Genomic DNA, 21321 nt, shown 5'->3' with positions numbered 1-21321 from the left:
ATTTTTTTGTGGATGTTTATATTCATTTCTCTTATATACCTCGTAGTGTAATTGCTGGGTCTTAGGGTAAGTTTATGTTCAGTTCTGGTTGAAACACCAGTTTTCCTCAAGTTATACTGATGTATCCTCCCACCAGCAATATGTGAATTTTGCTGTCATTCATCCACACCACTCCTTGGTGCTCTCAGATTTTTAAATTTTAACTCTTGGTTGACAGTATTAATGGTGAATGTTTTTCATGATACTTCATGAGAGCAACCTCATGAGAGCAACATCTGAGGATACAAAGGGTGATAGATGGTTATCATGTGAACGATCATTCACTCTGCTATCCTGCTGTGCTTCTGCTGCACCATTTTTGTCTTCTTGCAGAACCTTAGCTTTGGATTTTTTTAATGATCAGCAGAGCTGAGCTGGTCTCGTTTTTTTTTTTAATATATAAATTTATTTATTTATTTATGGCTGTGTTGGGTCTTTGTTGCTGCATGCGGGCTTGGGCTACTCTTCATTGCAGTGTGTGGGCTTCTCATTGCGGTGGCTTCTCTTGTTGTGGAGCACGGACTCTAGGCGCACGGGCTGCAGTAGTTGTGGCACGCGAGCTCAGTAGTTGTGGCTTGCGGGCTCTAGAGCGCAGGCTCAGTAGTTGTGGCACACAGGCTTAGTTGCTCTGTGGCATGTGGGATCTTCCTAGACCAGGGCTCGAACCTGTGTCCCCTGCATTGGCAGGCAGATTCCCAACCACTGCGCCACCAGGGAAGCCCTGGTCTCATTCTTGACGGTGTTTCACAGCAGTAATCTTATGTAATGATTATGGAGCAGGGATTCAGGAACAGTGAATCCCATTTATACCGCTGTCTATTATGTGTGCCTCAGTTTACTCATCTGTAAAACAATTAGTACAGGTTTATTATGAGGCTGAAAGGAATTAACATATATAATGTACCTAGAACAATAGCCAGGCCAGAGTAAGTGCCAGAGTATTAGTTATTACTGAAATAAGTCCTATTTGCATTAAAACATTGCATTCAGTGTGTATGAGTAAAGAGGAAAATATGCAAAGTGATTTTTTAAAATTTTACCTTATAATAAATAATTATTATATCTTAGAATACTTATGTTGTTGAAATACAGGTCCAGTCCTTAGGGAAATTGTTTTAAAGCAGATGTCTTAATATTTTAGAGAGCTAACTGTATAAGCAGGCAAAAGGGCAATGCTCAGAAGGTTCCTTACCTCAAAATATTTACTATCAGTATCTAATTTCACCTTTGGACCTGTTTTTTCAGTCTGATAGACTTTTACTTTAACGTTAAAATACATACTCTGTGGGAACAGATATTCTGAAGATCTCTTATCAGCAAAGCTTTACAAGAAAAACTGACATCTGCGCAAGGGTATAAAAGGGATATAGAAAAGAAAGATAGAGGGATGTTAAAACAATTCTGATTATAGTCTTTTTTTTAAAAGTCTTTTAAGAATAAAAACGTTTAGAACAGATATAATCTAATCCTAAAGTAAATGATGGTTTTCTTATCTTTATAGAAAAGATTTGCTTAATAATGAATAATATTCATAAAGCATTTTGAAAGTAAGTGGCTGTCTGACAACTGTTCCCAGCCCTCATCCCAGCTTACCCTTTTGGGAGGTGGTGCTAGTAGGTGGTACGTTTATAGCGTTATGAGAGGAGTAAATAGTGAAATAACAAATAATAAATTTTTTTAATTCCTGACCTGCCTACTCAAAAAAATTTTTTTAACTTCCTTCTTTGTGATCTCTAACTTCTGGGCTTAGGTACTGTCTGGTAGGGAGCAGAAGGAATACTCACATAGTTAATCCCATGAATAAGCCTTTGGATTTAGCTGCTTTCCACTTTCCATTTGCCTCCCTCAAAGAAGATGGAATTCATTTATTTGGTAAATATATTGGTAGTAGAATGTTGATTTGTAGTCTATGCCTTCATGGAGTGATCAGTGTAGTGGGGAGGATAAATATTGCTAAGTTGGCAAAAGCTTGCTGACTTAGCAAGTAAAAGTGTAATGCACTATAGGATAGTATAACAGGCAAACCTAACCTAGTTAGTGGAAGAGGATTAGAGAAAGCTCAGTGGAAGAAACAAAATTGAGACTGGAATGATTACATTAGTTAGTGAGTGAAGGGATAGGTGATCTTCCATGCAGAGGGAACAACATGTATGAATTTTCTAAATTGGGAAAGAGTGTGGCAATGGCACTTTGGAAGAACTGGATTTTTATTTGAAATGGAGAAGTGAAAATTGCCAATTCTTAACTAACACATTTTTTCTTTTTTTAATATTTTCTTTTTAAAAAAATTATTTTGTGTCCCTCATGACTTTTAAAGAGGGCTCTTTTTTGTTTTGTTTTGTTAATTTATTTTTGGCTGCATTGGGTCTTTGTTGCTGCGCGTGGGCTTTCTCTAGTTGCAGTCGCAGGAGCTACTCTTGGTTGCAGTACGCGGGCTTCTCATTGCAGTGGCTTCTCTTGTTGTGGAGCATGGGCTCTAGGCGCGCAGGCTTCAGTAGTTGTGGCACATGGGCTCAGTAGTTGTGGCTTGCGGGCTCTAGAGTGCAGGCTCAGTAGTTGTGGCACACGGGCTTAGTTGCTCTGCGTCATGTGGGGTCTTCCCAGACCAGGGCTCGAACCCATGTCCCCTGCCTTGGCAGGCAGATTCTTAACCACTGCGCCACCAGGGAAGCCCTAACTAACACATTTTAATGACTCTTTTCTAGGTAATTTCTGGACAGAAGCTCACCCGATTGTTTACATCAAATCAGATACTACCAAGTGAATGCTTAAGTTGCCTTGTAGAGCTACTTGAAGACCCAAACATAAGTGCTTCACTGATCTTAAGTATCATCAGTTTGCTATCTCAACTAGGTAATGTATTAGTTTCTCTTTTTTATTTTTTAGAAGATGTATGAATTTAGTATTTTTTTAAAGGGCAGATTTAGTTATAGACTCTTTTGGAGAATGATTCACATTCTAAAGATTTCTTCATTGCAGGACCTCTCAGAACTATTTTGTATTGTGGATCTCTTGAAAAGGGAAAATTATATGCCGGCTTTCTTAAGATTATTGGAACAGAGAATCTGAAGCATATCAAGGGTTCAGTGGTCTACAGAAAAGAATGTACCTTGGGAAATGCGGGCCTATTTTTGAATTTTTTAAAAAAATGCATGTACATAATGTCAGTGTGAACTACAGCACTCTGGAAAGTCGTAGCTAGTGATCAAAACATCATCCTTTTTTGATAGCCTACACTGAACTTAGAGCTAAGGCTAAAAATGCAAGTGTTACTTTTTCTATTTTTCCCTACCTTACCTTTAGTTTTACAATTTTCATTCATTTGTTACTTTTTTCTAGATTTGTGTTTGGGGGTGGAGGGGAGATATTTCTCTGTGTGATTATAAAATTAATACATGCTTATTTAAAAAAAAAAAAACCCAGTGATACAGAAGTGATAACATAGAGCAGCATGTCCAGTAGATGATGAAAATGTTCTATATCTGTGTTGTCCAATATAATAGCCACCATGGTTAAATTTCTGAATTGGAAGGTGTTTGTAAACAAAATAGCCATATCATATTTGATATTTTTATATAATGGTAAATTTAATATGAAATAAATTTTAAATTATTATTTTTAAAAATGATCTATCTGGTGTCATTTTGTTTTAACTTACAGCTGTAGACAATGAAACCAGAGACTGTCTTCAGAATACGTACAGCCTGAATAGTGTGCTAGCAGGAGTGGTTTGTCGGAGCAGTACTTGCCACAATGATTCAGTGTTTTTGCAGGTATGCACACCCACACAGTACTTTCCACTTAATGCTTATTCTTCCTTCCTTATTTTCAGATCAAAATTGATAGTATCTATTGTAAACTGCTGGCTTACAGTGTACTATATGCTGGTATAATACCGCATGATTAGGCACAATTCTCACCATTAATAAATTTAAAAGCTGGTTGATCACACATGTGCTACTATTTAAGAGTTTCTAAAGAAGAGAATTTTATTCACATCTAGCACTATAATTTAAGAAATATCCAGATTCTGACTATTTTGACAGGCTTATAAATACAGATGTCAGCATTTTGAGATGTAAGCTATTCATATTAAAATTGTAATTTGAGTTGGCACCTAGTCTCAATCTATTGAGGAAACATTCTACAAAAACTAAAGCTACAGATTTGGTATTATTTAGCATAGACTCAAAGCTCTTATACCCATAATATTTCTCAACCTAATATGCCATCAGTTGTAAGAAAAACATTGCAAGTTAAGCTGATATGCAATTTTAAAGATGGTAAAATAAGAAAAATATCTATCTTAGAATCGATAGAATATGTGTTTCAACTTGCATATAGGTTTAAGATGATTAAGTGAGCCAGGGTGATGACAAGATGCTGTTTGAGAGAGAATATATAGAAATGTGTGAATCAGGAGATGAACTCTAAGGTCTCATTACTTGTGTATGTTTAAGATCTCATCACTTGTATGTGAAGATAGAACCTTTTTAAGATATGGAAAAGTTCTTGCTCTCAACGCCTCCTAAAATGGTTACATGCTCAGAATATGCACAGTTCATTCTTGTGAGCTCACAAATGTGTTTTTATATGTTTCTATTCACTGCTATTTTCTTATTCTCAGTGCATTCAGCTTCTGCAGAGGTTAACATATAACGTCAAAATTTTGCATTCTGGTGCCAATATAGATGAATTAATTACATTCCTGATTGATCATATGTGAGTATGCAACCACACGGGTAACCAAATAATCTACTGGTTTAACTAAAACCGTGTAATAGTTCTGTTTTTCTTAAATAAGTTTTTCCAACTTTTTAAACTGAGTGAGGCTGATTCTTATTTATTCCTCTTAGATGATTTCAAGGATCAAATGGTGTAAAGCAGCTTTAATTTTTATAACAAAAATTTATGAAATGAACTGATTGAGAGAGAAAAACTTATTGAAACTGAAAATTATGTTTATATTTAATCTTATTGACCGAAGAATATACCGATGAGATAGCACATGGTTACTCTGACAATTATTTCTACTATTTGTATGCTGCAATTGAGTAGGATCATTTAGTTTCGAAACATGAAATAAATGATCAGTACTATTCAAAGCTTGGCAGTCTTCACACGTTAATCAGATTTTTCTTTGCTTAGAAAAAGGAAGGAATTTAAATGTGTAAATGACTATTTAATTTTGAGTAATTTAGAAGGAACCTAATGTTTTTCTCTTTTACTGTTTTTCTTAAAACAACAGTCAGTCTTCTGAAAATGAGTTGACAATGCCTTGTCTAGGATTATTGGCAAACCTTTGTCGGCACAATCTTTCTGTTCAAACGCACATAAAGACTTTGGTAAGTTTATAAAATGTTTCTCTCTAGTTTTGTGGTGGCCTCTATGCTTAAAGAAAATTTTTTCCACCTTTTTCTTTAAAAAAATTTGACAAGAATTCTCCTGTGTTATCCAGCTGACCCATCAAAGTTAACAAAGAATCATATTGACATATAAATAACTTGACGTATTCCAGCCTTCATACATGTTTAATTAAGACAAGTTAAGAGTTAATAAAAATTAAATACCAAAAGTTTTTCTTCTCCGTAGCATCCCATTATTTGTCATATAGAATAATACAAGAAATGCTAAATTATTTTGTGCTGATAGAAGGGAGACATGGCGCTTCCCTGTTGGCACAGTGGTTGAGACTCCGCCTGCCAATTCAGGGGACACAGGTTCGAGCCCTGGTCTGGGAAGATCCCACATGCTGCGGAGCAACTAAGCTCGTGCGCCACAACTACTGAGCCTGCACTCTAGAGCCCGTGAGCCACAACTACTGAAGCCCACGTGCCTAGAGCCTGTGCACTGCAATGAAGAGTAGCCCCTGCTCACAGCAACTAGAGAAAAAGCCCGTGCGCGGCAACGAAGACCCAGTGCAGCCAAAAATAAGTAAATAAATAGCTAGATAAATAAATTTATTTTAAAAAAAGGGAGATACACCAATGGCAGTTGCATTTACCTCTTGTATTTCCACAAAAGCAATTACAGCTCTCCCAGAAAGATTTATGAGTAAGTGCCTAACATCACTACTAGTACTCATGATAAGTGAAGGCACTCAAGTGAGGTTAACTGAACCACTGTTAGAATATATTAAATCAGGAAAGTTCATTGATTCTTTAAGGTGCTTTGTGAACAGGTCCCTTGCTATGCAATATTCAGTATTACTTGTTGTAAATTAAATAATATCTCATTTGCTCATGTGCTGGATTTTTCTGACCTGGTCTTATTTTGTTGGTGGAGGTTATTCTGAGCCATGGAACTGTTTGAGGAAGGTAAACATTTGCTCATAAACCCATGACTACACACTGCTCTTCACTTAGATTGTACCTGTCTATACTACTGTAAGCAATATGTGAAAGTATCATCTTACTCCTTGAATGATCTCTTAAGTTGATAATGTTTAATAAAAGTTTACCTACTCTGTGTAAGATATACTTTCTAAAACAAAATGTAAGACTCATAATTTTTTAAATTCTAATTTATTTAAAAATTTTTTTCTTCCTCAGAATAATGTGAAATCTTTTTATCGAACTCTTATAAGCTTCCTGGCCCATAGTAGTTTAACTGTGGTTGTGTTTGCACTTTCAATATTATCCAGTTTGACATTAAACGAAGAGGTTGGGGAAAAGGTAAATTTTTTTCTTTTTTTGCAATTTACGAAAGTAATTCTGAAGTTTATATTCTCTGATACTTTAAAAGTCATTGAGACTCTTTGTTGAGTTTTAGGATTGTCAACTTAAATTTTTTTGTATAATATACTTTTCCTGATTTGTTTTTAAGCTGTTCCATGCTCGAAACATTCATCAGACTTTTCAACTAATATTTAATATTCTCATAAATGGTGATGGCACACTAACTAGAAAGTATTCAGTTGATCTACTGATGGATCTTCTTAAGAATCCTAAAATTGCTGATTATCTTATCAGGTATGGTTCTCTGACAAATTTTAGGACTTTTTTTTTTAACCAAGATGTATTTGTAATAAACAAAACTGCCTTTTTAGATTTAGTAAACTTGGACTCTACTGATTCACAATAGACTAAAATCAGAATGTTTTCATGTGCTTTATTCCCATTCTTTTTGCTCTCCTGACTTGAAATGTAAAAGTATAACAAGGGTGTGTGTGTATGTTTCAGTCTTTGTCTTAGGTAAATAAGGTTGTGTCATTCTCCAAAATATACATATCTTGATTAATCGGCTTCAAAACCAGTTTTACATGTGAACAGTGTGATTTACATAGAAATCATTTTAATGTATCAATTTCATAATTATCACTTGATGTATATTTTTATTTTGAACCTAGGTATGAACACTTTTCTTCATGTCTTAATCAAGTATTAGGTCTTCTTAATGGAAAGGATCCTGATTCTTCTTCAAAGGTATATAAAAACACAGCTTTTTGTTTTAAGGTTTTTAAAAACTATAATGTGCAGAAAAATCTAAGTGCATAGATCTCTGAACCTTTACAAAATGAACACAGCCGTATAACCAGTATCTAGAGCAAGAAACAGAACATTACTGATACTTTGGAACCCTCCTTGTATCTTCATAAACTGGCATAATCCCTTTGGAAAACTGTTTCACGGTGCCTGTTAAACACATGTACAACCTGTGACACAGAGATTCCGCTCCTAGCTATATAGCCAGTAGAGACATTTCACCAAAAGACATGTAGAAAATGTTAAATAGAAAATGAAAGTTTAAAACTGGTACTATTTACAGAGCGGGAAAAGATATCTACAATACATATATTGAACAAAGGACTCTTATCTAAAGTATATCATTTAAAAATTTGTACCTATAAGTGAGAAAAAACACTGAACCCAATAGATAACCTGAGCAAAAAAAAAAAACTTGAATTGGCCAATAAATATGAAATGGTTGCTCAACTTTATTAATCTTCAGGGAAATGCAAATTTAAATGGTAATACAATACCAGTACATACCCACCAGATGGTTAAACTTAAAAATGTGGATAATATCAAGCATAGATGAGAATGTAAAAAATATAAAGAGGGTGTCACTGTACTCATGGGCCGAAAATTGGTACAGCCATTTATGGAAACGTATTATCTACTAACATAGGACATATACAACAATGACCCAGCAATTCCACTCTTAAATATTTACCCCAAAGAATTGAATAGTTGTGTTCACCAAAAGACATGTACAAAACATAGCAGTACTGTTACCAATACCCAAGATTTGTAAACAACCTAAATGCCATCAACAGTGGAAGTAAACTGTGGTATATTTATACATTGGAATACTATAAGCAATGAGAATGTGTGAAATGCAGCTGCATGCGAAAATGTGAATGAATCTCACTAAGATAATGCTAAGCTAAAGAGGCCAGATATGAGTATAAACTATAAGATTCTATTTATATATAAAGTTCCATGTGAGTTTTTAATATAAACTGGCAAGCCGATTGAAAAATTTATACAGAAATGCAAAGATCCAAGAATAATTAAGATAAAATTAATCTCTGGTGTCAGAAATCTGATGTGGAGTAGTGGTTGGGGCATTGTCTGGGAGGGGACACAAGGGGATTCTGGAGTTTTAGTGGAATTCTCTTTCTTGACCTAATTGCTAGTTATACAGGTGTATTCACTTTGAGGAAAACATCTAGCTTTGCAGTAGCAATTGATATGTTTACTTCCCTGTATGTTATACTTACAGAGAAAGTGTAAATGAGGAAGTATTTGCTTGTATGTGCAGAACGTATCTCTGGTAAGATAAGTAAGAAACTGGTAATATTGTCTGTTGCTTCCAGATAGTGTAGTTAAAGGTCAGGCTAGTACCTTTGACTTTGGAACCAAAAGAATGTATTATCTATTCAAAAACAAGTACTACAATTTATATTTAAAAGAGAATAAGTCAAAGAGTTTATCATATGTAACACAGTAAATGTTAATGGGCTGCATTCTGTTAAAAGCAGATACTATCAGGTTGATTAAAACACAAATCCCAATTATATGCCATTTACAAGAAACAGATGAAGAAAGGTAGAAAATAAGTGAGTAGGCAGAGAGGTACCAATAATTTTTTTTAATGATAAGTTGGTAGTAAATGAAATATGGTAGAATTTAACTTAACAGCTAGTAAACAAGTTGATGTGGGATGCTATGTAATGGAATAAGGTTCAGTTATGAAGCAAGGAAGAAATGAAGTAGAATAGGGAGGCAGGCTAAGGGGCTGATTGCCACACTGTGTAAACAATATGGAAGTAGCCATCCTTAAGCTTTTAAAGCTATGGGATGCCACTTTTAAATATTATCCTAAAGTATGCTTTATAGCAGTTCTTAAATCTTAGCATGATAGCAGGTATTCTTAATTACTAATTTTATTTTTTCATTTTTGAAGCAACATGTTTGTGCTGAAAAAGAATTAAGTACTGTAGAAGGTATATAAGATTAGTTGAAGTTGCCCTTTCTTCTTTGGCTCTCACAATCCTGTTATTAGAAGTAACTACCATTAACAAATTTATTTGTAACCTGGAACCTAGTGACACGTTTTGAAAAATAATACTCGGAAAAATTGGAAGCAACTTTTAATTTTTATTTTATTTTATTTAAAAATGTATATCATTTCCAACTTCATTTTTTGGTTGCTTTGTGCATTCAAGTCTAATGAAATTGACATTTAATGAAGGCTTTATATTGCACAGGTTTTAGAATTACTTCTTGCATTCTGTTCAGTGACTCAGCTGCGCCACGTGCTTACACAGATGATATTTGAACAACCTCCATCTGGCAGTACCATTCTGGGAAGCCGTTCTAAGTGTTTAGAACCTCCTGTAGCTCTACTTCGTTGGTCAAGCCAACCTTTGGATGGATCAGAAAACTGTTCTATTTTAGCACTGGAGTTGTTCAAGGAAATATTTGAGGTACTAGAGTGATTAACAAATTGACTTTTCCACTTTTATGATTCTCAGTGAACAGTTTGTTTTGTAAAATGTTCATAATAAACTTCCAGTTGTTCATACACTTCAGGAAAGCTTCTCAATCACTAAACTCCCTACCATTCAGCTACTGAATTTCTTTTTTCTGGCAAGGTCACAAATATTAGCGAGAATTTTGTTTGTTTTCTCACTAAATAGCATATATACTCCTTTCAGTATAATAAGTAAAGGTATTGACTAAGATTTGTATGGGTTGTTGGTGAATGACTGTGCTTCTTTCAGTAGTCACATTGTCTCTCCATCTCAGTAGATACTGTCTACTGTCTTTATGGAATGGATATATAGAACATTGGATTAAGTCAGTCAAATAGAGTGGAGCATGCCAGGTACTTAGGATATAGACAGAAATCCTTTCCATAGAGGCCTTTACATTCTGGTAGATTCTACTCTCTGGGTCATTTAGTATTCTGTACTATTCTCCCTGTTTTTATACCCATTCTGTCTACCCCAGTATCTTACTAGAATGTTTACCCTCTCATGACTGGATCCTGTGCACAAACCAAAATGTTTATGAGTGATTAAATATATTTGTTAAGGATTATGCACAAATTATTCTGTTTCATGTTGATCTTGACTGTTAACAGTTAGTTTTTGCATTTAAAAAGTGCTTTGAGGTTCTTGATGGGAGTTATTTGTGGTTGTAAAGTATTAAGACCAGTGTCTGTTATTTAGTTATTGTAATTACATTTAGCAAATTCAGGATATTTGTTTTCAGTACATACTTTTAATTTAGAATAATTTTTAAATCACAGATACAGTCCACTTTAAAAAGTCTTGTTTGCATTCGATTAACCCAAAACCTTACTGTCCCATTTGAGAAAAAAGTCATCATAGCCCTCAAAACTGGATAAAAGGGTAGATTTTAAATAGGAGACACAGGTCAAAGAATTTTTGAAGTAATTACAGTTGACCCTTGAACAACATAGGTTTGAACTGCTTGGGTCCACTTATATGTGGATTTTTTTTTCAATAGTAAGTACTACAGTACTACACAATCCATGAGGTTGGTTGAATCCGTGGATGCAGAACCACAGATACAGAAGGCCAGGGCCAACTAAGTTGTACTGAGACTTTCAACTGCATGGTGGGGTCAGCGTCCCTAACCCTTACATTGTTCAAGGATCACCTGTATAAGAAATGTAAAGAGTGTTGCAGTTCAGTGATGACCGTTTATGCATTCTGTATTCCATCTCTGTTTTTATTTTTAATCATTGGTGGTGGTTAATTCTCCAGGATGTCATAGATACTGCTAACTGTTCCTCAGCTGACCGTTTTGTGACCCTTCTGCTGCCTACACTCCTTGATCAGCTTCAGTTCACAGAACAAGATCTAGATGAGGCCTTAATAAGGAAAAAATGTGAAAGGATGGTCAAGGCCATTGAAGTTTTGTTAAATATCCTTCAGTGTAAACATGGAAACTAACTACTTATTTTTTTAGAATTGTATTTACTACATTTTTGTCTTTATAATTTTGTCATTTCTCATGCTTGAATCTGTTCAGAATTACTGAACTCAAGTTTAAACTTACAGACCTGATATTCAAGGATGAGTCTCTTAAAAAGTTACCTAGACTTTTTCCCCCTTGTTTTTCTGTGTAAAACTTTTAAGCTAAAGAACATTTCCAGAAATGCTCTTTAAACTTGATCTGTACATTTTTATCATAATTTGAGATTAGGAGATATATTCTAAAATAACTACCCTGATACTCTCTTGTGATGCAAATTGTTGCCCCTGGATGATGTGTGGTGCCATTCTTTGATGGAGTGTATCAGAGAAGAAAGAAAGATTGGTAGTTATGATTTTAGCTTAGTTTTTTAGCTTGTGTTTTAAAAATTAACACCTCTATAAATGTTTCAATAAAGATGACATTAACACTTGGTTATAAAAAAGATAACCTTGTGTTTCAGAGCAACAAGAATTTGCTCAACTTTTTCCTGCCCTAGAGCAAACTCCGCATCTCTTTAATCTCTTCTCTGAGCTGCTGCTTCTTAATTTTTCTTTCTTGATGGCGGTGATTCTCAACTCTGGCTATGTATTAGAATAATCTGGAGAACATTTGAAAATACTCTTGAACATTACTTCCAGTGATTCTGATTTAATTAAAGTAATGTGAAACCCTGGGGTGGAGGAGTGTTTGTGATTGACTGTTTAAACTACCCAGGTGATTCTAACATACAGCCAAAGTTGAAAGCCACTGCTGTAAAAACACATGATTATTTTGCTTGACCTTAGAGATACTATCTAAAATATTCAGGCCTTCTCTCATTGAATGGTACCAAACTTAACCCTTTTTAAATGATAGATATTCAGATTAACTACAGTACAAGAAGAGAAAGTGAGGAATAACAAATGAGAAAATAACTTCCCTTATTTCAACAAGTATTTATTGAACTGTTGTGACACCTGTTAATAAAAAGCTAACATCCAGTAGAAAAGCAGATCCTTCCTCTGTTTTACCTTTGAGTCAGAAACTTTTGATGTCAGTCCCATCTCTTGCCACTTGTCAGTCACTTAAATGCTCTGAGCTCTAGTTTCCTAATCTGTCATTGAGCTAATGTAACAATAATTACCCCAAGTTGCAGGAACAAGAATAATTTGTATGAAATCATCCTAAAAGCTGTAAAGAGCTATAAAAATATAAGGGGTTTTTTTGAGAATTTTTTGTTTGTGTTCCTTAACAAAACTTACCTCTGTGTGGAGATGATGCTCTAAAAATGCATATTGCAAAAATTCTGACGACTATGAAATGTACCACTCTGATAGAGCAACAATTTACATATGGCAAGATTGATCTGGGGTTTGGAACAAAGGTAGCAGATTCTGAACTGTGGTAAGTTTATGAAATACAAATGGCAAAACGGTAATAAAAATCAAAAGATGTGGGCTTCCCTGGTGGCGCAGTGGTTGAGAGTCCGCCTGCCGATGCAGGGGACACGGGTTTGTGCCCCGGTCCGGGAGGATCCCGCGTGCCACGGGGTGCCTGGGCCCGTGGGCCATGGCCGCCGGGCCTGCGCATCTGGAGCCTGTGCCCCGCAACGGGAGAGGCCACCGCAGTGAGAGGCCCGTGTACCGCAAAAAAAAAAAAAAAAAGATGTAATGATTCTCATTCCTTTTGGAGGGTCATCCTTGGGTATGTTCTGTTAAGCCAAGGTATAACAGAGAATTAACAAAAATATTTTCATGATGATTTTTTTTAAATTCGTTTAATTCATAGATAACATGCTTCTGAACAGAGGTATTAATATCTGTGATTTATTTTTCATTGTTTAGGTTTGTCTTATTTTAATTTGTTGTGATTCTCCTTTTTGACATTGCCTGAGTATTTTTATATTCATTTAACTTTATATTTTGAAGTGAAAAAGCATGAAAACACAGGGATTGTTTTTATTTCAAAGAAAGATCCATCACTGCTGAAGGTTTCTAATAACAAAGACAACTCTTCTTCTTTAGCATGTAAAGGCTTATGGTTAAATGTGGATTTTCACTGATAGTAATGAGATTATTTTATCCCTCTTCTCCCCCATAAATTAAGTCCATCTAACAAGTCTTTGTTGAGGACCTGCTAAATGCTGAACGCTGATTTGTTCCAATTTCCATAAATGTCAAAACTGTCAATAATTACATTCCTCAAGAACAAGAATTATCTCTTTACTTTTTTGTACTCCTTTTCAATTACAAGGCTGAGAAAAACAGCTTAGTATAATTCATTCAGTAAATATTAGATATTCTGTATTGCCTAAGGTTGCTCTCTCTTGTTAATATATTAGTGACAAGGCTAAGAATTAAATGAGTCATGTTGCCATTGCTGCTAGTAATTTCAAGCAGAAAGTTGAAGCTTGCTGGTATTTGAGATTAGAAAAAGAAACACTCTCTAAACTTAAACTGTTAATGCCAGTTTGTTCTCTTTGGATCTTGGGTTATAAGGATGTTTGTCTCTGATATTTTTTCTTCTCTTAAACAATGCTTAATCTTCTTGAGGTTTAAGAACAAAGGTTTTGGGTTTTTATTTTCTTTAGATGTATGGACAGAAATAAGCTAAGCAATTTTTGAGTTATCTAAGTTAAATATGACTTATTTTTAAAGCAAACTTGCTGCTGATGTAATTTTGAAAACTCTTGATTTGATGAACAAACTTAAACAGTTGGTTCCTGGTATGGAAGTAAGCTTCTACAAAATCCTTCAGGTGAGTTTAAACTCTTCAAATATTGAAGTTGATTTATATATAAATGTTTCCTATTATATGTTTCTGTTGTAATATTCTTAATCTTTAGAAGATTAATGTTTTTCTTAGAACTGGCCATTGGAAGGAAGTTTAAAAATTGTTAATTGTCTTACATAACTATAATATTCTCACTACACAGTTATTTTACGTAATTTCACAGGAATTGAACATAAGTGCTCCTGACTCTAAAGTATGGGATGTTCACGATAGCGGTGCTTCCACAGCCTTTTCCTTTTTGGTGTCATGTTTCCGTTTTCTTCATTTGTTTCTATTGGCATTGTGGTAGGGGGGAGTGGTATTTGTTCTGGGGTGTTTGTTTTTGTTTGGGGTTGATGAGGTACAGTTTTAAGACAAGAGGGAGACTCCTGGAAGAAATGGACTTGATTGTGAGTGATAATAAAATTAGAGAGGTGTGCAGAAAATAGTTAACTTACAGATTTCAATAATAGTAGCTGAATAAGAGCTCTAGATGTTTACCTTGATATCCACAAAACTTGGCTTATAACAGATATTTAACAAACATGTGAATTAAGTTACTGTAATAACACAGATGTCTCCAGTGCCTGTATAGACAGGGTAGAATCCAAAACTGGATCCTTAGGCAGGGTCTACTTATACACTTTGAGAGCACAGTGCTTAGGAGATGGGGGTTCAGATGCTGACTCCACCATTTCTTAGTCAGTGCAGACTTGAGCAAGTTACTTCTCCTCTCTGAGCTCCAGTTTTCTGACTACAAAGTAGAAATAATGATCCCTGTTGATGGGAGGAGTTATGAAGGGTTACCATGAGGGTTTTGGAGATAAAATCCATCTCTTATAGTTCTGTGGCATTAGATTATACTTGAGTACCTGTAAAACACTTAGCATTCTAAAATGTTGATAATTATAAAGGATTTATATTTTAGTATTTTTCTCTGATTTTATGTCAATAAAAATTTTTTTCAGAATAGATGATTTGAGGCTTAGTACTAATGTAAAATTTACTGGCATGAAGGACTTACACTTTAAAGTATAATTGTTACATTCACTAAATTAAAATTTTTTATTGAGTTAATTTGAATTTTACTTTTATTTTTTACTTTAATTTGGAAATGATTAGCCATTTGTTCTTCTAGCTAGTTTTTCTTTTAAATGGTAGCTAGAAAAATAAAACAATAACTGAAAACATCAGTCAGTTGTAGGTGATATTTAAATTACTCAAAGTATTTAAGACATGATTTTCATAGGCACAATAAAGCATTCAAAACCTTTGCCAGATTTTTTTAAGCCAACCTTACTATTGATTGTATAGACAGTTATAACAAGTTAAAGACTAATTAAATACATTCAAACATCAGGTAGAAACACTTTCAAATTTGCCTGGAATTATTTTATGATTTAGGTCTATTTATTCACCTTACTCTTAAAGACCTGACATTATTTATTCTTTCTGCCTTTTATTTTCTGGTTTCTGATTTACTTAGGATCCTCGCCTGATTACTCCCTTGGCTTTTGCTTTAACATCAGACAGTAGAGAACAAGTACAGTCTGGATTGGGAATATTATTGGAAGCTGCTCCACTGCCAGATTTTCCTGCGTTAGTGTGAGTTATAATCATTTGCAGTGTATCTCTTGTGCTGGAATACCCTGCCATGTTTTTTTAGTAGTCCTGAATATAGATAGATTGGAAAATTCGTGAATTGACGACTTCATTGTAATAGTAATTTTTCAAGTGAAAAAAGTTTTTCAATTAAAAAAAATTTGATTCCCACAATTCAAAAGGCCAGATGTATACCCACTTAGGGAATAGCTAGATCCATCCAGGTGATTAAATGTATTATCCAGATGCTACGCCTCTCTGTCTCAATACCTCTTTTTAACATATTAGCTTCTGTACTAAGCTTACATCCTACCAGTTTAGTTTCTCCATATAAAGAGTTTTCCTTTCCCAACCGTTTGAGTGATAAGTCTAAGCATCGCTTTCATTGACCAGATCTGGGTCGTTTACCAAGAAAGGGATTCCTAAAGAAAAAAACCTGTTACTATCAGAAGGTGGGATAATGGCCAGGCAGAATTATCTACTATGTTCATCTATTTTAAACATTAAGAGAATATTTGCAATTAGGTTTGAAAAAAATTCAGATTTTCGGTGCTGTCTGTAAACTAAGTGGTTGACAAAATGTCTAGTAGGGTTCTACTTTAATTTTAATAAGTTTAGGTAGTTTATATGAATGAATTTGCAAAAGTGGTTTGAATGAACTGAGACAGTTGTTAAGTGGTAAGACATTCTTGTATGCCAGGGGTCAGCAAACTCTAGACAGCAGGCAGGAGCTTATTTTTATAAATAAAATTTTATTGGAACAAAGCCACACCCATTCATTTTCATACTATCTGTATTGTCTACATCTACATTTATGCTACGACTTTAGGGTTGGGTAGTTGTAACAAAGACTGTGGATCCTCAAACCTAAAATACTTAACTACCTTGTCCTTTAAGAAAAAGTTTGCCAACCTCTGCTATTTCTGTTAACTGACTGAGCAAACTCATTTTTCAGAATTAATAATTTAATTCTGTGGAAAACACGACCTAGAGACCATGTAATTGAAATTCCTTTCATTTTATCATTTTTTAACAACTAAATGGATAAATAGCTTCTCAAGTTACAAGGTAGACGTCTATGAGGCTGCTTTATTTTGTGGTAGCTTGCGTCTTCAACTGTGGTAATCTGACATGAAGCAAAATCCCCCATGCTTCAGAGTAGAAAGCTTCAGCTTCACTGAAAGGTGGAGTTTCACCCTGTGTCTCTGTATGTGCAGCCTTCCTGTCATTTCACTGTATCTTTGCCATCCCTCCCTGTCTTGTGTCGTGTAATTTTCTCTTTGGACACTATCTCAGATGTCCACTTATGCTGTTTTATTTATGTCCATTTATGCCTATGTTTACATTATCTTAGTTTAATAAGGTGCATTTATATACTCGATGGGTGGGTAGGTAGGTGTGTAGGTTGGTTTTTTGGAGTGTGTTTGTTTAATTTAAACATTTAACAAATGTTTAAATAAGGTGAGGGCCAGCTTGTGCCAGGCCTTCTTCTAGGCATTTTGAATATTGCAGTAAATTAGGGGACCTTCTGTCATGAGGTTTACAAAATGTTTCATAATGAGCATGTCACTATGGGTGGAGGGCCCGAGGAAGTGAGTCAGAACTGAGATCTGATGATAAGAAGGAGCCAGTGCTATGCAGATCTAGTGGGAAGAGTGTTCTAGGTAAAGGAACAACTTGTACAAAGGCCCCGAGGCAGGAACAAGATGGGATAAATGGCAGGGGCAGAATGGAAGTCAGGTTGGTGAGAACGTACTGACTGAGAAAGGGGAAGGGCAAAGGAAAAAGTAAAGGCTAGGTGATGTTGCCCATGGTTAGAAGGATGTTCTTACCAATACCAGTAACTTTGTATTTAATTTTTACAAACAATCCACACTCAGAAACTAGTTCTAATGCCTCCAAACCAGAGGTGGAGTTGTCATTATAAAGAGCTGTGTGTAGAAAAGAGTTTCCTCTGGTAAATTTAGGATATTTACCCAAATCCTGTTTCATCATAGATTCCAAGATTATTTCAGAGATATTGGAAGACTTGCACTCCCCAAAAGACCCATTCTCATTGAGTCCCTAATTCTGTACCAACTCTGCCTTTTGCTATATTTTTATATAATTATTTCTCTTTTTTTGATTCCCATTCAGACTTGGAGAAAGTATAGCAGCAAACAACACCTATAGACAACAGGAAACAGAACATATGCCCAGAAGAATGCCTTTGCAATCATTAAATCATGGTTTTCCAACATCAATAAAATGTATAACTCCTCCACTTTTGAAAGACAGAGTTCCTGGATTGAACATTGAGGAATTAATAGAGAAGCTTCAGTCTGGAGTTGTGGTGAGTGATAAATAGCCATTTTAAGTAGGATTCTGCCTGGAACATACCAACTAAATATCAGCCCTTCTTATAACATTTATCTAAACAACTTTAGATGCAGATTTGATCATTGAAACCTTATCTTTTACTATAAAAAGTGGCAGTGTTCTGGAAAGTTGGAAAGAGGAAAAAATCAGTCATAAAATTCCCACATTTTAACATGGCTGTCATCTTCCCTTAGTCCCCCCATAACCAGCTCAGCCTGCCGCCACCCCATGCCACCCCCGACTTGAATGTACTTTAAATTTCCACGAGAGTATCAGATATTACCCAGATTTTCTTTTGCAATAGCCAGGTTAGTGAAATGGTTGTGACCTGCCTGATATGACATTAAGTTTCAGTGATTTAGTCTCACGTTAGGCATTTATTTTTTTATTTTGTTGAGCGTTAACAATTTCTGATTTTTTAACTCTATTAAAATCCAGGTAAAGGATCAGATTAATGATGTGAGAATATCTAACATAATGGATGTATATGAGATGAAACTATGCACATTAGCTGTGAGTACAAGCTTATTTTAATTATGTGTAACAGTTAAGCTTTAAGAGATGTTTTCCAGTAAATGATGAAGATTAATGGTATGTTTTCTTACAGTCCAAAGAAAGCAGGCTACAAGATCTCTTGGAAGCAAAAGCTCTGGCCCTTGCACAAGCTGATAGACTGATTGCTCAATATCGCTGTCAAAGAACTCAAGCTGAGACAGAAGTGTGTACAATATAAAGATACATCTGATTAGTAGAAAAATAAATGTAGTAAATAAAACGTACAAAATATTAGTTTTATTTTCATTACTCTGAAGTAAATTGTCCTTAGCATTTAACTAGTACTCCCTCTGTCTCGAAACTGTCTCCCCTTTAATTTTGGTTACACAATTATCTTCTGATTCTTTTTTTCCTACCCTAATGGATACTTTTCCTATATCCTTTTTTTCTACTCACTCCTTAAATGTTGAGTTTTCCAGGATTATGTTCTAATCCCTTTTCCCTTATTTAGGTGATTCATGGTTTCCAGTCATTACCAGAATGTTAATGCCCCCAATTTTATATGCTGAGCCCAGATCCTTTTTCTCAGGCACTAAATGTCTCCTGTGTAGCTCCATTTAAATATACATCAAATACTTCAAACTCAGCAGAACCAATACTGAACTCATCACCCTCCCTTTTTAAAAATGTATTGTTTCTTATGTATTCCCTCTAATGTTCTTAAGAGTTTTCCAGACAAGAAACCTGGAAATCACACAGTTTACCTTCTACAATTAGTCATTCACCAAGTTCAGTTGAATTCTACCTTCTAAATAGCTACTTTTTTTTTCATTGTCTCTATTCTTACCACTGTTTGCTACAGATCAAATTCTTTTCATTTTTCACATGAATCACAGCAGAGCCTCTGATTAGTCCTCCTACCTTTCCTTCCTCTCAGCCACCCTCAACATACAAAGGCATCTTTCTTCTGTATTTAGATCTACCCTCCCTTCTTCCTCCACAGTCATCCCTGAGGCAGTACTCTGGTTCCATTGCCCCTGTGCTGAATATCCTTCAGTGTCTCACCGTTTAGCTCAGAAGAGAGTTTAAATTCCTTAGAACTTACTGCATTCTCTGCAGTCAGACATATTAGATTGCTTTGCAGTTTCTGAAACTTGACGTACTCTTCTGTTTTCTGTCCTCGCACTTGCTCTTCTGTGTCTGGAATACCTTTTCCTCTCTTTCTCTAACTTTTAATAATCCTTCAGATGTTAGTTTTAATACCTCCATTTCCCAGGAAGCTTTCTCTGGTCTTCTCCTTCCCACACTTCTGGTGATCCTCCCTCCCTGTGCTGGCTGCCCTCTTTATAGTACTTCTTATGTGAAAATTGTATGACCCCACTTCCACCCTTGATGTTGGGGAGCAGAACTTGTCCTCTACCCCTCTAGACTGGCCTAATGATTAAATTGACAATAAGATTTATTTGGCAAATCTTTTAAATTGTAGAAACTGAGCATATTATGTAAATGATAGTGGAAGAGTCTCTATTCCATTTTCTTTTAGGCACGGACACTTGCTAATATGTTGAGAGAAGTTGAGAGAAAAAATGAAGAGCTTGGTGTGTTGCTGAAGTCACAGCAGGTTGAATCAGAAAGAGCCCAGAGTGATATTGAGCATCTCTTTCAACATAATAGGAAGTTAGAGTCTGTGGCTAAAGAACACGAAGTACTGACAAAATCCTACATGGAACTTCTTCAGAGGTAAATTAATAAAGTAAAAGTTTCTGTGTAAGGTTAGAATCTAGAATGAACACATGGCATTTCTCTTCTGTGTCCCTAAAATCCAATTCTGAGCATTCATATATTCTGATGATACTATAAGGTAAGTAGTTAGCAAGGAACTTATGTCATAGTGCAATGAAATATTGCTTACTCAAACTCAGTATCATGGCTGGAAACAATACAGGTGTCTCTCTTTCTTTCCAGTTGACTCTACTTCTTTCCCTTATTCATAGAGTCATCAGTCATCTGGGATGTTAGCACCTCAAGGATAAGTTTTGTCCATTTTGTTCACTGAGAAATCCCTAGGGCCTAGAACAGTGCTTGATACATGGTTAGACACTCCATAAATAATTGTTGAATGAGCTTAGTTGTCACCATTCATATCAGGTTGAACCATATAAATTGGCCATTTCTGCAGATCAAATGTGGTTGAATATTAACAGTTGTCATATAATTCAGCCCAGTAGCATAGAAATTTGGGTGTTCGTGTTTAACTCACCTCTTAATTTGTCGTCAGTATTTCTCTTTGATGTCCTTGAATGTAGTTTACTTATATGTATGACTGTATCTGCAGAATAAATTCTTATAGCTGAACTGCTGGTTTAAAGGGTGAGTGCTTTTAAATTTTTGATTGATTGCCAAATTTCCCTCCAAAAAGGCTCTGCCAATTTATATGCCCACCCACTAACAAAGTATGAGATTGATCGTTTTTCCCTCTCTCGACACTTTTTATCTTTTAAGCCAGTTTTAAAACTTATGAATTATAAGGAAGACCAGGAACAGTTATGTACTTTCTACCAAACAATAAAAATAAAAACACTCTAGTTAACTTGTTTCTTGTTTTTCTTTATACTTTAAG

General features: G+C 35.2%; 1 protein-coding gene across 2 annotated transcripts in view; it reads left to right on the top strand.

The window, feature by feature from the left end:
* The window catches only part of CIP2A (cellular inhibitor of PP2A), a 39215-nt gene that overhangs the window by 2008 nt on the left and 15886 nt on the right, over nucleotides 1-21321 (top strand). For both annotated transcript variants that reach the window (XM_081235244.1, XM_081235243.1), the window contains exons 2-17: nucleotides 2745-2892; nucleotides 3700-3812; nucleotides 4667-4761; nucleotides 5288-5384; nucleotides 6591-6713; nucleotides 6865-7010; nucleotides 7388-7463; nucleotides 9755-9973; nucleotides 11282-11441; nucleotides 12737-12878; nucleotides 14132-14231; nucleotides 15733-15851; nucleotides 17985-18180; nucleotides 18645-18719; nucleotides 18814-18924; nucleotides 20245-20441. In XM_081235244.1, coding sequence (XP_081091370.1) covers nucleotides 2745-2892; nucleotides 3700-3812; nucleotides 4667-4761; nucleotides 5288-5384; nucleotides 6591-6713; nucleotides 6865-7010; nucleotides 7388-7463; nucleotides 9755-9973; nucleotides 11282-11441; nucleotides 12737-12878; nucleotides 14132-14231; nucleotides 15733-15851; nucleotides 17985-18180; nucleotides 18645-18719; nucleotides 18814-18924; nucleotides 20245-20441 — 2117 coding nt within the window. The remainder of the gene's footprint in view (nucleotides 1-2744; nucleotides 2893-3699; nucleotides 3813-4666; nucleotides 4762-5287; nucleotides 5385-6590; nucleotides 6714-6864; nucleotides 7011-7387; nucleotides 7464-9754; nucleotides 9974-11281; nucleotides 11442-12736; nucleotides 12879-14131; nucleotides 14232-15732; nucleotides 15852-17984; nucleotides 18181-18644; nucleotides 18720-18813; nucleotides 18925-20244; nucleotides 20442-21321) is intronic.

This window comes from Mesoplodon bidens (genome assembly GCF_964165515.1).
Source record: "Mesoplodon bidens genome assembly, chromosome: 5".
Taxonomy (NCBI): Eukaryota; Metazoa; Chordata; class Mammalia; order Artiodactyla; family Ziphiidae; genus Mesoplodon; species Mesoplodon bidens.
Note: the sequence above shows the minus strand (reverse complement) of the source record. Positions and strands in the feature narration are given on the sequence as shown.